Below are 16,408 nucleotides of genomic sequence, written 5' to 3' on the forward strand. Positions count from 1 at the left end.
TGAGTCTGGCTAATGGTTTATCAATTTTGTTTATCTTCTCAAAGAACCAGCTTTTAGTTTTACTGATCTTTGCTATCGTTTCCTTCATTAATTTCTGATGTAATCTTTATGATTTCCTTCCTTCTGCTAATTTTGGGGTTTTCTGGTTCTTCTTTCTCTAACTGCTTTAGGTGCAAGGTTAGGTTGTTTATTCGAGATGTTTCCTGTTTCTTAAGGTAGGATTGTATTGTTATAAACTTCAATTTTCGCTGTTTGAAATTACGTGGAGCTGGGAGGTCTCTTGTGGACCAGTGTCCTAAAGTTGGCTCTCCCACCTCAGAAGCACAGCACTGACTCCTGGCTGCAGCACCAGGAGACTTTCATACACATGGCCTGCCCGTGGTGCCGACGACTGTCGCGGCTTCGGCCACCAGGGCCCCTCCAGAGCCGGCAGCCGCAGGGAGGCCGCCTCCCCTCAGGCTCCGGGGCAGTTCCGTCACGGCAGAGGGAAGAGACCCCGAGCCAGGAGTTCCTGCTCTACGGAAATGTGGGCTCCTTTCTCCAAATAGCAAACTTTTTAATTTTGATGTTCAATTTTTTTTTTTAATGCTTCAAACTTTCTGTGTACTATCAAAGAAATCTTTGCCTACCCCATGACTGCAAAAATGTTTTCTATTTTCTTCTAGAAGTTTTATAGTTTGGGCCTTTTAATTTAGGCCTGTGATCCATTCAGAGTTAGTTGTTTGTGTAAACTGTGATATAAGAGTCAAGATTCGTATTTTTCTGTATGGATAACTCTTTGTTCCAACATCATTTCTTGAAAAGAATTTAATTTCCCTATTGAATTGTGTGACAACATTGTGTGTGGAGATGTATATTTGTTCCACTGATCCTATTATCTAATATTTTAATGCCACACTGTCTTATTTTTGTTGCCTGAAAATAAGTGTTGAAATCCAGGAGTATAAGTGCTCCACCCTTGTTTTTTTTTTATTTTATTTTTTAAATAAATTCATTTATTTATTTTTGGCTGTGCTGGGTCTTCGTTGCTCCGTGAGGGCTTTTCTCTGGCTGCAGCGAGTGGGAGACTACTCTTCGTTGCAGTGTGCGGGCCTCTCACTGTAGTGGTCTCTCTTGTTATGGAGCAGGGGCTCTAGGCACGTGGGCTTCAGTAGTTGTGGCTCACAGGCTCTAGAGCTCAGGCTCAGTAGTTGTCACGCATCAGCTTGGTTCCTCCGCAGCATGGGGAATCTTCCCGGACTAGGGCTCGAACCTGTGTCCCCTGCACTGGCAGGCGGACTTCTAACCACTGTGCCATCAGGGAAACCCCACCCTTTTCTTTTTTTTTTTTAACAACTTTATTGGAGTATAATTGCTTTACAATGTTTTCTTAGTTTCTGCTGTACAACAAAGTGAATCAGCTATATGTATATATATATCCCCATATCCCCTCCCTCTTGCGTCTCCCTCCCACCCTCCCTATCCCACGCCTCTAGGTGGTCACAAAGCACCGAGCTGATCTCCCTGTGCTATGCGGCTGCTTCCCACTAGCTATTGCTTTAGCTATTCCACGTAAGTTTTGGCTCTTCCATAAACATTTTATAATCAGCTAGTCAATTTTAACCAAAGGGATTCAACTGATTAGAATCACATTCAATCTACCAATAATCCCACCCTTTACTTTTTTTTTTTTAACAACTTTATTGGAGTATAATTGCTTTACAATGTTTTCTTAGTTTCTGCTGTACAACAAAGTGAATCAGCTATATGTATATATATATCCCCATATCCCCTCCCTCTTGCGTCTCCCTCCCACCCTCCCTATCCCACGCCTCTAGGTGGTCACAAAGCACCGAGCTGATCTCCCTGTGCTATGCGGCTGCTTCCCACTAGCTATTGCTTTAGCTATTCCACGTAAGTTTTGGCTCTTCCATAAACATTTTATAATCAGCTAGTCAATTTTAACCAAAGGGATTCAACTGATTAGAATCACATTCAATCTACCAATATATTTGGGGAGAACAGACATTGTAGTAATATTTTCTAGACATATCTATGACCAACGTTTATTTTTGTATACATTTTGGTCTTTTTAAGTACTTATAAGTTTTCGGCGTAGAGATCTTGTACAGCATCTGTAAAGTTATTCCTAAATACTTTATGTTTTCGATGCTATTACAAATGGAATTATTTCATTTTTTGAATTTTGCTGCTAGTATATAAAACAGAAAACTGATTTTTAAAAAATATAATCTTATGTCCAACAATCTTGCTAAATTCTGTTATTAGTTCTAATCGTTGTTTTGTAAATTCCAGGTTATTTACATAATTATGTCATCTGCAAATAGAAAAATTTAATTCTTGCTTTGTATTGATTATGCCTTTCACTTTCTTTTATTCTTCTCTCCCTCCAACAATGCACTTTTTTACCTGCTAAATGTTTAAAAGTAATTCGAAAGTGACATTCATGCCAGAAAATTCAAATAACCACAACCAATTATTTTCTTAAAAAGATAACTGGCCAAAAAATTCTTGAAAAAAAAACCCTGATTTTGTTAGATGAAGAAAAGTACATTTATCCTAAGATAAAAGAATAAACCTTAGTCACAAATTATACAATTATAAAACTTAATAAAATGATCACATATATACCATTAAATCAAAAATCTAGGACTATATATAATATCAGCACTGGTATCACTAGCATCAAGGCTAGAATTATGAGAAAATTAAACTGCATGGATCCTTCTGACCTCTCATTATTTTCTCCTGTTTAACACTAAGTTACTTTTTACTAAGCACTGAATGTATATGTACCAGGATCTTCTAATCCTCACCAGACTCTCCAGTAAGTAACTAATTATATCTCCATTTTATATGTGAAGAAATTAAGAATTGGAGAGACTGAACTAATCTAACAAAGGTCAGTCAGGTTAAGTGGCAGGGCAAGGATAAGAACTAAGTTTGACCCCACAACCTGTAGTAATCTTAATTACAGTGTCACCTAAACCTCTTCATCACTGGCCCACATAACACCATACTAGATCTAGCCACATTAATCTAAAACAAACAACAGTAATATCAGTGCTTTTTACCCCCCCAAAACTCTACCATAATACTTTGCCTTGTTTCGAAAGGAACTTAATGCCACTGATATTTTATTAAGTAAGCAGTGTCAGAAGTAATAAAATACACTTACTGGTTTCGGCATTTTCCTTCTCTTTTTGTCACCCTCTTTAAAAATTCTTCACTTTTATGAATTCTGTTGTTCTTCTGTTAAAGAAAAGAAAGCATAATTGATCTATTATCTTTTTATATAGTAATGTTTTTGCTTAACAATATAATTTGTATAAAGAAAACTTTAAACTAACATTTTAAAATGTTACAATTAACATGGAGCTCATTTTATTCTAATTTTCGATGTCTTCTATTATTCACATTCTTTTAAAATACTTATATCTGTGATTTAAAACAGCACACATCTCAAATAACATAGTATAAAGCATCTCAATCATCAACTAAAAGTTTTAATTTAATTACAGACAACACATAGCAGAGGAAAGATTACTAAGGGCCAAATGCTTTCTCTTTCTGAGTCAAGTTTGCCCCTATTATACCCAGACTGGTAGAGAAGAGGGACGGCAAAGAAGAGAACAGATGGATTCAGATTCTAAAGAAATGAATTCAGGAACACTTCTCAACCTTTCTTCTGTACTGCCAAAGACAAAAAAGTAAATACTGATTAATGTAAACTACAAAAAGATAATTTTTAAAGAAAATTATTTTTCCTCCTTGAAAGTTTAAAAGTCCAAGTAGAGACAAATAACATTAAGAGTAACTTTTTCACCTAAGGTAGATAAAACAGCCATAGTATGCACAGTAGTAATCTGCACGCTACTCATCAGCAAGCTAATGGTCTTCACGGAAATACAGAATTGTCCTGAAGACCAATGTTAAATTATATATTCTCACGCTCAGGCAAAAGAAGTAAATCTTAATCCAGGAAAAACAATGGACTATTTCAGGGTAAATGTTCTCACAAACATCTAACAAAATTGGATTTTCCCCCTACAAACCTACCAAAAGATGTAACATTTTTAACCATTTACTTGTCCAGAAAAAAATGATTATCATTCCACTTTGAAAACCTATAGTAAGAAATATATTAATTACCTGAAAATCAGCTTATATAAGTAATATCTTTGCCAAGAAATTTTTATTCATTACACTATCAATTAAATTAATATAGAATTACTTTTGTATTTTAAAAATATATTATCAATTGCTTTTTAAGATACTATTATTAAAAAAACTGAAAATTCTCCAAATTGAAATAAAAACAAAGGATCGAAGTAAGGTCATTTCTCTAAATTTTAGCCAGTTACATGTCAATGAACCTCTCCCCATACAGGGAACTGCATCAAGAGAAATTTCTCATCTAATACAATGGGCTATGAAATTCAGTTAGAAGTATTAAATTCCTCATTTCCTAACTCTTAACTAGGAATGATAGATAAATATTCCCTACCTACAATCACCTACCTTCATGAACCTAACTGTACTTCAGTCCTATCTTCCACTTCCAAATCCTCTTTTCACCCCTACTATCAAATTCATCTCAGGTCTTAAATCAGCCTCAAAAACCAACATTTTACATCATTTATAAACTAGTAACTCCCAAATCTGTATCTCCAGACTTGCTTGGCTAACTTGGCTTGCTCAATATCTAAATGATACCTCAAATACAACATGGCTAAAACATGGCTTAAATCCCTACACCCCAGAGTCAAATCTGCTTTTTCCACAAGTTTTGGTGACGTATTTCTATAAAGTTATTCATAGTATTCTCTCATGATTTTTTTTATATCTCTACTACATCTACAGTTATGATCCCCTTTCCATTCCTAATACTGTTAATTTTTGCCTTAGCTTTTGCTTGATTAACCTTGCCAGAAGTTTGCTTCATTTTTGTTGATATTCTTGTTTCTTTTGTTTTGTTAATTTCTGTCCTTTTTCTCATCATTTTTCTTCTCATTAATTGGCTTTTACTCTGAGGCTCATATTCTAATCCCTGAACTTGAAAGTTTACCTCAGTAATTTCCAATATTTTTTTCTAATAACATGCATTAAGGTCACAAACTAAATATGTCCCACCATAAGGCAATTCCAAACATGAAATGATCTCCCTATTTTGCCAGTGAGACTATTTTCAAGAAATTATCATCTGATTATGTAAAATAATCTAAATTCCTCACACACCAGACATGAGCATCTATATCAAACTTCTGAAACACAGTAAATTTTCCAGATTACATAAAGTACTTTTTGAATCTATCACTAAAATTAACATTTTTATCCCAAGCCACAATTACCCATTTATAGAAAACATTAGTAGGATGTTATTTGTTCCTATTTGTATTGTTGGAATATATTTTAATACCCACAGTATAACTAGATGGGTTATTTTTAAGTGACTTAAAACCGGATCTCCTCTAGACTTCTTAGCCTCTTTTTTTCATTTAAATCACTTATCAGATGAGCACCATGAGCTTTCCAAACTGACATGTAGTAAAGGCATTTCAGGTCAATGTGCCTTTCTTAAACAGTACTTCCATGCTCAAGAGAAAGAGAACATCTTGCAACGAGACAGTTCCTATGAAACAAATATAAATCTCCTTTTGGAGGGAATAATTTTGGGAAAAAATACCTTATATTTAAAACTCCAAAAAAAAAAACACTCCACTACTTTTCTAAGTATCACTTTAGTGGCTTCCCACATAGGTTTTTATATATATTTTCATTATTGTTTAGCTCTAGGTGTTTCAGTTTCCAATTATGATTTCTACTCACTGCTAATAAGTTTTAAACTTTCAAATAGAATGGTCAGAGGCCTGGGGGCAGAGTGCTGTCTTTTTATTATTTATTTCTAAGTTTACTATATACTCTAGTCAAAGAATTCATTAAGATTTCCTTTATGTTTTGTGCTTGGTCAGTTTCCTTTCTTTTTTTTTTTGCGGTACACCGGCCTCTCACTGTTGTGGCCTCTCCATTGTGGAGCACAGGCTCCGGACGGGCAGACTCAGCAGCCATGGCTCACGGGCCCAGCTGCTCCGCGGCATGTGGGATCTTCCCAGACCAGGGCACGAACACGTGTCCCCTGCATCAGCAGGTGGACTCTCAACCACTGAGCCACCAGGGAAGCCCTCATTTCTTTTTTGATTTTCCCAGCTATAAATGAAAATAATGTATGTTTTGCATCTAATAAGTTAGATCAAGCCAGAGTAAGTATTTAATGTTTTGTTTATAGCCTCTCTACTCTCAAAGTTTAGTCTAGTTAATCAAATTGAGAAAAAATGTATTGAATTTTCCCAACTCAGATTGTGGATGTTAATTTCTTCTTATAAATTGCCAGTTTTTAATTTATATGCTTTTAGGCTATGTTATTAAGTGAGTAAAGGTTTAGAATTATTATATCTAATGAATATTTCCTTTTTTCATTAAGTAATAATTCAATTGCATATAGAATTCTAAAGTAACTTATTCCTTCAGCATTTGGAAGATATTAGTTTTCTTCTGGCATCTGTTACTGATGAGGAGAAGTCTGCTGGCAATTTAACTAATTTCTCTGAGGTAATATGCCTTTTCTCTCTGCTTTCCTTTAAGATTTTGTGTGTGTGTGTATGTGTGTGTGTGTTCTTCAGATTTGCTTTTATTTATCTTGTTCAAGATTTGGTAAGCTTCCTTATTCTGAAGACTCATGCTTTTCTTAAATTCTGGAAAATTATTAGCCATTGTCTCTCCCATTCAGCAATTCTTATTAGATACATACTGGATATCTTATTCTCCAATCCATGCCTACTCTTTCACACTTTCCCTCTATCTACCTCTCTTCAACATTCCTCCACTCACTAATTCTCTGCAGGTGTTCTTAATGGTTTACCTATCCACTAGTTTAAATTTTCAGTGATTATATATTTTAATTTCTAGAAATTCACTTTTGGTCTTTCAAAAAAAACTTTAATGCTATACTATTTTATAATTTGTACTGAATCCTACTTTTACTCCTATAATATTTTATAATTTGTATTGAATCCTCCTTTTACCCCTATAATGTTTATTTTATGTCACTATAAAATTTTCTATTTCCAGTTCATTATGACTTCTTTATGGAGTTTGTAATTTTGGACAGAAAGCTCATGTCCCTAACCCACTCCCCAGTGTGGGATTCCTGCAAGCCCTGAGCTGTTTATGTCTCCCTATAGAGGTATTTCAGGTTTGCTCCTACCAGCGTACAGTACCAGGAATTTTAATTGTCCTAGATCAATTTTTACATTACCTTCTTGATTTAGCATTCCATTACCATATCAGGTCCCATGGCCACACCCTAGAGAAGTTAGCAGATACTCAAGAGAGCTTGCTCATGTACTGATCATTCTTGTTTGCTAAACCATTTGGCTGCTCTGCCCTTCCTGTGCCATCTCTCACTGGTAAGGAAGAACAAAGGGAAAACGTGAACACTAACTGGATGCCAGACTATAAACTAAGTTACAGCACTCAAATTACAGAAAGAGTACTCATCAAACATAGGACCAGTTAGGCAGGTAAATAACCATCACGTATGTCAGGTTTCACAGAATTTCTTAAGTTTTGTATTACTCAAATACTGGAACTAAATAAAGGTAGAGTTTTTTCCTTTTCCTTTAAGAAATAATTTATCCCAGTTTTCTATATTAGAGTTACTTCAAGTTATACTCTATAGAAAAGGACCTTTCAAGCAAAATAATCCACATTAAAGTTTTAGGTTTAATATGAGTGCTCTGGTGAAAAGTACAAATATATCCCAGGCCAACATATACAAAACCAAGTTTATACACATTAAGCTTTTAAAATCTCCAACAAGCCTAAATGATCTATATGAACTGTGGGGAAGTGAGGAGCCTAACAAAAAGAAGCTTCTAAAAATGTGTATTTTCAGACCAGTGTTCTCTCCTAAATATACCACAAATAAATAAATATAAAACAAAGTAATCTGTACCAAGATGTTCTCAGCAGTACAAAGATATTATAACAGCCAATGATTAAAATCAAAATCACAATTAATGCTGAAATTATGTGATAACAAGGGGGACAAACTGTGTCAACATTTACATAAGGATAAGTGAAAAGTAAAAAAACAGGTACCCTTACAAAGGATATTTGGATATACAGAACTGAGCACTTAATACTAATCAGGGTCTTATTTTTGTTAAGATACTAATTTTAAAAATCAGGTAAGAATTTTAAAAATGTATTTCACTAAATTGTCTATATATCAGTTTATGCATAAGATCTCATGACATACATAAGAATTCTACCTTAAATTTTTTAGGATGAAGCTGTGTATAAATGTAGTTAAAACCTAAGTTTTTAGCCAATTTAGTGATCATTAAAAAATATTTATATCACGATAATATTATTTAACCTCAATAGTACATTTCTAGTCCTCCTTTGATTGTATTAGCATATTATTTTCCTTGAAAATGGCATCTGTTAGTAGTAGAATGGACAATTTAATAAAATGTCACATGAAAAGCCAAGGTACCTAGGTATATGTCCTGAGTTTGTACCTCTAACTGGTTCATCTTGAAAACTGTGTTTCTGTGCCTTCTTTTCTTCTCTAAAGAAATGACACCATAATCACCTAAACTGCTGTATATCAAACATGTATAATAAATATCAACTCTTCTCCCCTCTACCCTCATAATAAATAATTATTGAAACAAAATTTACTCCTTCCTCCCCACTCTTCCTAAATTTCTTAAAGTGGTCTTACCCTACCTCTTTTCCACACTGACTCCCGCACAACCAATGAAGCACAGTCACGGCAAGCAGTATTAAGAGATGCCACCAGCATATATATATATCCCATTTCCAGAAAACGTATGATTACGTACTTAAACACAGTGCCACATTTCTCAGACGAAATATTCACATAAAACACTCTCTTTGTCCTTTAACTCTAAGGGTGACCCTAAAACAGCCTCTTTTCTGCAGTACAATGGAAAAAAACAGCCTCACGCTTAACACCTTGAGCTCTATTAGTCAGTGACACAACAACAGACTCTCCCCACCTGTCAGGTGGTAAAACAGGTGTTAAGTCTGTCCATACTGGGCCTACAGTGATGCTTCAATAATTTATACCAGGCTGCCTAATTTTACTCTTAAGAATTTCTTTTCCCCAAGCCTAACTGTACTTATTTTTCTGTCTTTTGAGACACTTTCTCTGAACATAATAGTGGTCTCTCTGCAGTCCTCTGCCAACTTACTGTGGGTCTGGGAAGCAGGGTAACAAAGAGAAGTATAAACTGAATTAATAAGGTAATTCTGGCGGTCAAATTAACAAAATAATGGCATCTACAAAAAAAAGTTCTTAATCATTATTTTCTCCAACATGGGCCCCTCTGGTAAAGCCTATGAACCCCTTCCTAGAAAAGTATTTTTAAATGCACAAAATAAAATATACAATATTACATTAAAAAAATCAATCATACTGAATTATAATATCAAAAATATAAAAAGCACAAATTTATAATACAGTAATATATATGCTTCTTTGTTAACCTTTAAATCACAATATCTACCAGTGTATCTAATAATTAAACTTTAAGTAATAATGAGTATTAAATGTCAATTTGAGATCTGCAATAACAGTTATGCATCATGAAAATACCTGCAATTTCTATTAGAAACAGTATCTGCTACTGCTGCCCACATTCGTAATAGAAGAAAACGTGTAAATAAAGATGCAATTTTTTCACTATTCAAGTTCACAGACCCGCAGTTTTAAGACCTCGAATATACAAAGAATTATGCTTATTAAATTTTTTAGCTCTGTTAAGTACTCAATTTAATAGCAATAATAATGTACTTTTACCTATATAATGCCATGTGACTCTACAAGTGAAGCAGAGGACAAGAATTTTTAGTTCCATTTTGCAAAAAAGAAATAAGGCCAAAAGCAAGGATAAGGGTAGTAAATGGAATTATTTGTAGAATGCTCACTCTTCAGCCACTCTACCTACATTATCTAATCTTCCTAATAACTGCCCTTCCTCCCTCTGCCCAAGATAAGTATCACAATCCCTTGTTCTTCTAATCAAGGAAATTAAGATTCAGATAAGTCACTTGCCCAAAGTAATAAGGCTAGTCAACAAAGTCATAGGTCCTTCTAAATTCAAGTCCTGTGCTCTTTTGGCTATCCTACTCTGCCTTCCTCTGACATCATTTTAGACAAGCTCATTCCAATTACCAGAGCTTTTCAAGAAGTTAAAGCTCTATCCTCTGTTGTTTTCAGGTCAAAAAGACTACCTCTAAAGACTTGTTGTAAGTGCCCATTAATACTGGTATAGTCACCTCTGTAAATTAATATCCTGTAAGGGTGACATGCAGTTCTAAATAAGGTATTAAGTGCTTGCTTTTGTAGGAACTGACTTTTGTTCAAGGAAATAAAATATTCAACTTTCTTTTTTTTTTTTTTGCGGTACACGGGCCTCTCACTGTTGTGGCCTCTCCCGTTGCGGAGCACAGGCTCCGGATGCACAGGCTCAGCGGCCATGGCTCACGCGCCCAGCCTCTCCGCAGCATGTGGGATCTTCCCGGACCGGGGCACGAACCTGTGTCCCCTGCATCAGCAGGCAGACTCTCAACCACTGCGCCACCAGGGAAGCCCATATTCAACATTTAAAAGCAATACACACGTTACTGGAAATGCAAAGCAAATTTCCAGCACTTAAAACAAATATAAGGCACAAAGTTTTATGCTGAATTTAAATTCTTTTCTAAATGAATTTTGTAAACTTAAAAGAAACACTATACCTGTATTGCTTCCTAGGAGGGTATAAAAACAATACATTACCATTTGCAAAAATTAAGTTTAAATGCTAAAAGGTAAGAAAGCTAAATCCAGTCCAATTTCTTCATCTTACAGTTAAGGAAACATCAAAAATTCATATAAGAAATGATTAAAAATGGAAAAACAAAGATAGGTTCATGTAAGTCACTTAGGTAGAAGGAAAGAAGAAAAGTCTCAAACTGACCTGAGGAATTCTCACAATTCTATATATGTTTTGAAACACTAGATACTACAGTAGCTTATTTTCAAAACAGAATAAAGTTAATATGTTTCTTAAATATCTTTAAAATTAGATAGTATTCGCTCATGCAGTCAATAAGGCTATATGGCAGTTCTATCATTAAGTTTCTAACTTTTGAGATATCCAATCCCCCTTTTGAGAAATTGGAATGGTGTCTGGCTCACAGTAAGGCCTCAGATGTTTGTTGATTTTGTTGGTAAATTAAGTTCATATATAATACTCACTTGATTATTATCAAGGGTAATACTTTCCTCTCATCTTTTACATTGTAAAGTGAGCAAACTAGAAAGCAATAGGCTATAAGAGACAGCAACCATGAACGTGGTAGGAAAAACAAAAACAACTCCCAATGAGGTCTCCCAAATACAGGCCTTTATCATCTCTACCTAAGTCTCTTTCAATAATCTCATTTAATTTGACAATCAGGGCTCCCCTGGTGCGCAGTGGTTGAGAGTCCGCCTGCCGATGCAGGGGACACGGGATCGTGCCCCAGTCCGGGAGGATCTCACATGCCACAGAGCGGCTGGGCCCGTGGGCCATGGCCGCTGAGCCTGCGCGTCCGGAGCCTGTGCTCCGCAACGGGAGAGGCCACAGCAGTGAGAGGCCCGCGTACCGTAAAAAATTAAAATTAAAAAATTAAAAATAATACTTTGACAATCAAATTAAATTTAAAGGCCACCTAATTTGACACATTTAATAATATCTATAATTATCATGCTGCTTGATGATTAGATGTAAATAGTAAGCACTTTAGGTATATAGTCATCCCTTGGTATCCACAGGGGATTGGTTCCAGGACCCCTCTGCAGATACCAAAATCTAGGGATGCTCAAATCCCTTACACAAAATATATGTACATTTATATACATACATACATATATATAAATATAAAATATTATACTTGCATATAACTTACACACATCCTCTCATATACTTTAAATTATCTCTAGATTGCTTACAATACCTAATACAATATAAATGCTATGTAAACAATCGTAAATACAATGTAAATGCTATGTAAATACTTGCCAGCATGTGGCAAATTCAAGTTTTACTTTTCAGAACTTTCTGGAATATTTTTTTCCAAATATTTTCAATCCAAGGTTGGCAGAACCCACAGACGTGGAGTGTCAACTGTATGTACCAACTTTGCTTAATAACCAAACTAGGTTTTTATAGTTTCCTTAAGTCTAGATTCTAGAGACAGCTTAAATATCAAGAGCGCTCATGATGTCTAACAAAGTTTAGTCCATCCCACACACTCAATAAAAGCCAAAGGGTGATTAGATTCAATTAACCATGGCTGAGATTTCCTATGTCCCCATTCTCCCTTTTATTAATGGTCCCTCTATTATACTCGTACCCACATCATTCTGAGTACTAACAGGATTTTCAGTTACAATTTATCAAAAGGTTATTAGTTAATTTACAGAAACAACAAGAAGTTTTGGGGTTTTTTTTAAAGTACAAAACAAGAAACACCCAGAATTCACATCACAGAAGACTATGCTTACAACACGGTTACACTGAATATGAACTCCAGTTTATACACACAAAGAGCACTTAAGCAAAAACAGATTATGGTATACAAAATGGCACAAGTATATTCCCATTAGAGTGTGATGTTCTCATTATCTTACTGAACAAATGCAAAGAATATCTGGCATATGATTATAAATGTCTGAATGTATGAATAATACCTTAAAGCAGGGGTCAGCAAATATTTTCTGTAAAGGGCCAAGTTAAGTAAACGTTTTAGGTTTTGTGGCTCATACAGCCTCTGTCGCAACTACTCTGTTGTTGTAGCACAACAGCAACCATAGATAATATGTAAACCAATGAGCCATCATGTGTTCACATAAAACTTTGTTTACAAAAAAGGTAGTAGGCTGAATGTGGCCTTCAAACCAGTTTGCTGACCTCTTCTCCAAATGGTTAACAGTAAAGAGAATATCATTTTCAAATAAATCAACTTTACTAGAACCCAAAAGTTTCTTATTTCAAATGTTTGTAAATTACGTAGAAAAGCAGAAAAGGAACCAGTGTTACTAGAGCATCCTATTCATATGCATACCGTATTTACATATATAACTAGCCTCTATAAAATGTACTTTAGAATTCTTCTAAAAGGTAACTGATACTGCAATAGGAAAAAAATAACTTTGTGAATTTGCAAGAGTTTCTATACATACTGGTTATTCAAAGAAAAAAAAAAAACCTATACAACTACTAACCTGAAAGAACCCCTCTCTTCCAGGAAGTTAAAGCTAGGATTCACCATTAAATGGAACAAAGAAACAAAGAACTGAATCATATGGACCATATTTCCTTTCCAAACAGTTCCCAGGTAAAAAGCTACATATATAATAGGGACATTTCACTACCCAAAATCATAAACCCTTTTTTAAGGGACACCACTTTTCACTGTCAGTTATATACCATACCGTAGAAGAAAAAAAAAAAAGTGAATTCATCTTCAATCATTAATCAAGAAAATTTGCACATGTACAGGAACACTTGAGATTACCAGAAATTCCATTTTTATTTCATTCAAATGATGAAAATCCGAGAAATACTAATTACTTAATGCTCAACACAGTAATAAACACCCTTTCAATGTTTGTTACAAAATAACCTTATTTTTAAAGACTTTAAAATTGCAAATAAGGGATATATATAAAGTATATGTTTACCCTTGCATAAATATTGGCATTTTCTATATACTACAAGGAGTAGCTAATAGTAATTACCTCTGAAAAACAGGGACCGGGACTGGGAGAGGTGGTGGGGGGAGGGTTCTGGGAAGCTGGGGTGAACTTTTACTTTTTCCTTAACATATTTCTGGTTTTTTTTAACTTTGTCATAAAATTTATTATAGTCTTTAAAAATGGTTTAAAATATGTTCATTATAAATTAATATTGAAAAATATACCAGGAACTAATATGAACAGTAAAGGCAGGATTCTTCTGAAAGAGGCTAGAAATTCAGGAACTCTCTGGGGTCAGACTGGCCATTCCATCACGCAACAGGTGAGGATATACTTGCTGCATAAGTTAGGGAAGTTCCCTGAAGGCCTTTTAACACCATGAGGTTTAAAATAACCTTGTAAAGCTGGAGTCTACAGCAACCCAATCCAGTTCCACTAAATCCAGTACCCCAAGGATAATATCAGGGTCGTGAGAAGTGCCCACTAGCTCCTGGTCTGCAGGAGGTCCAAGCCATCCAAGAAACGGTGACTTCCTCAACTTCCCAGATTCACAGCAATAGCACGATATGATATTAACTCTACCCTATCAAGTTATGTTCACCAACATGGCTATCTTCACAATCTTAATAGAACACATTTTTTTAGGCTTTGGTCTTTGGGAAATATTGGTTAAAATTTGCCATTTTTAAATTGTACAAGTTGAACTGAATCAAGTTAAAAATGGAAGAAAAAACAAGACTCCAATCATCATTCAAGATTTTAGGCTCCATTGTATTAGACTATACACAGATTACATTAGAAGATTGAGAACTGAAATTAAGATAAAAGTACATAAAGACTTTCATTTCAACTGCCTGCCAAAGATAAAAATGAATAATAAAATCCAATTCTGCTCTTGGGAATAGTGAAGCAAAAAAAGAAGAAATAAGCCTTGTTCTCTCCCTGAGACCGAGTTTTAACAAAAGAGAGAAAGAACAGCAGAATCTGTCATTTCTCACCGCCACAGAAAAAAGGATATCAGTTTAATTTCCAGTTAATACAAATGTCCAAAACAAAGGATAGACTAAACATACTTTCCCCATGCTGAAATTAATTACATTTAACTTCTGAGCCTCTCCTACATGCTCTGCCATGCTTGGGAATACAGGAGTGAACAAAACAATGTATAATCCACTAGGGCAAGAATTTAACATTCCTAAATGCCACAAATTTTGTCTCATTTAAATAAAACTGTAAAGAATTCCAATGCATGTCTATTCATTCCTCACTAATAATGTACTGTTTATTAAAACCCATCACATATTTTAAAAAGTGGTTTAGCAAAAGAAACAAAGTCAGTGCAATCAACTTTACAGGATACCATTAACTTCAATGTTTTATTCAATACATTTTACCACATTTGAGGTAATTAGTCTCTGGAAGATAAAGCCCACTGGTTAAAGTAATGTAATACTGAAATTTTTTTTTTTTTAATGCAATCCTGAATATTAGTCCCTCTTCTTAAATACATCGATAATAATGCTGTTATGGCAAATGGATTAAGCCATTATTTATCCAGAAAAATGAACGGGGCAATTGTTCATTCAGAGCTCCGTCCGAAATATAAGAGAGTATTTAGTGTTCTAAAAAATGTATGCTCCATAAACAATAGATTGCAATGTCTAAGTCCAAGTGCTCGTTTATCAAATAAATCCTTATTATCTTGGGTTTTTACATTTACATCATGCCCGTCTTAGTGCCACAGAACTCATTAAAATGTCTTCTACACAAATCTCAACTGTTATTTTAAAATGTATCTTTGATGAAGTTGACTTTTAACCTACTTCCAGCCTCATTAATAACCACTCCTTAATGGTAAAGAACGCTAAATACATGTTGTGAATGGTTAAAGAACCATGCCACATCTGTATAAAAAGTGCTCTATTTAAACTGCAATAATGCAGTGCCCCCCACCCCCGCTTTCAAAGTTAGCCCGGGAATTAAGTTTACAACCGTTTAAAGGAAGGGGGGACTGTAATGTCCTCAACTAGTCTACTGGGGTCTAAGATACTAAACTGGGCTGCCTCAAAGGCCGAAGAAAGTTATGGGGCTCGGAGGCCGCCTTCAGCAGTAGAAGCAGCAGGTAGGGCCGGGGCCAGAACTGCGGCCCTCGCCGCGCGGGTGCGGGTGGCTAAGGGCGGTTCGCGCCCCAAACCCCGTAATGCTACATCCCTTTGCCACCAGGGCGGAACACACGTTCTCTAGTAATTCAACACCCTTACTTTCAAACTGGAGGCCGGGGAGAAGAAGTTGTAATAAATTCCTTCCCTACATGGCAAAACGTAATTTTTCCTAGGCTTAAATCTGTATTTTCAAACTGCCTAGAAGGGACGAGCCAGGCCGAGCCCGGGGCCGCACCCGATCGGCGGGAACCCGACCGAGCTCGAGGCGGAGGGGGTCCGGGGCGGACGCTGAAGGCGGACCCACGCCCGAAGGGAGGAGAAGCGCGCACCGGCGTGTTCAGGCCGCAGCCACGACTCGGGCAGAGCCTCGCGGCTCCCGCGGCCCCGGATGCGGCCTGGCCCGCCGGGCTGTTAGGGCAGCGACACC

The 16,408-nt window shown here is 35.8% G+C and overlaps 1 protein-coding gene across 2 annotated transcripts in view; it reads right to left on the reverse strand.

Annotated features, from left to right (window-relative positions):
* The window catches only part of RDX (radixin), a 92,388-nt gene that overhangs the window by 75,597 nt on the left and 383 nt on the right, over nucleotides 1–16,408 (reverse strand). For both annotated transcript variants that reach the window (XM_024754236.1, XM_024754235.1), the window contains exon 2: nucleotides 3,179–3,252. In XM_024754236.1, the coding sequence (XP_024610004.1) occupies nucleotides 3,179–3,190 (12 nt within the window). In that variant the 5' untranslated portion in view covers nucleotides 3,191–3,252. The remainder of the gene's footprint in view (nucleotides 1–3,178; nucleotides 3,253–16,408) is intronic.

Source organism: Neophocaena asiaeorientalis, unplaced genomic scaffold (genome assembly GCF_003031525.2).
Source record: "Neophocaena asiaeorientalis asiaeorientalis breed wild unplaced genomic scaffold, Neophocaena_asiaeorientalis_V1.1 scaffold21, whole genome shotgun sequence".
NCBI classification, from domain to species: domain Eukaryota; kingdom Metazoa; phylum Chordata; class Mammalia; order Artiodactyla; family Phocoenidae; genus Neophocaena; species Neophocaena asiaeorientalis.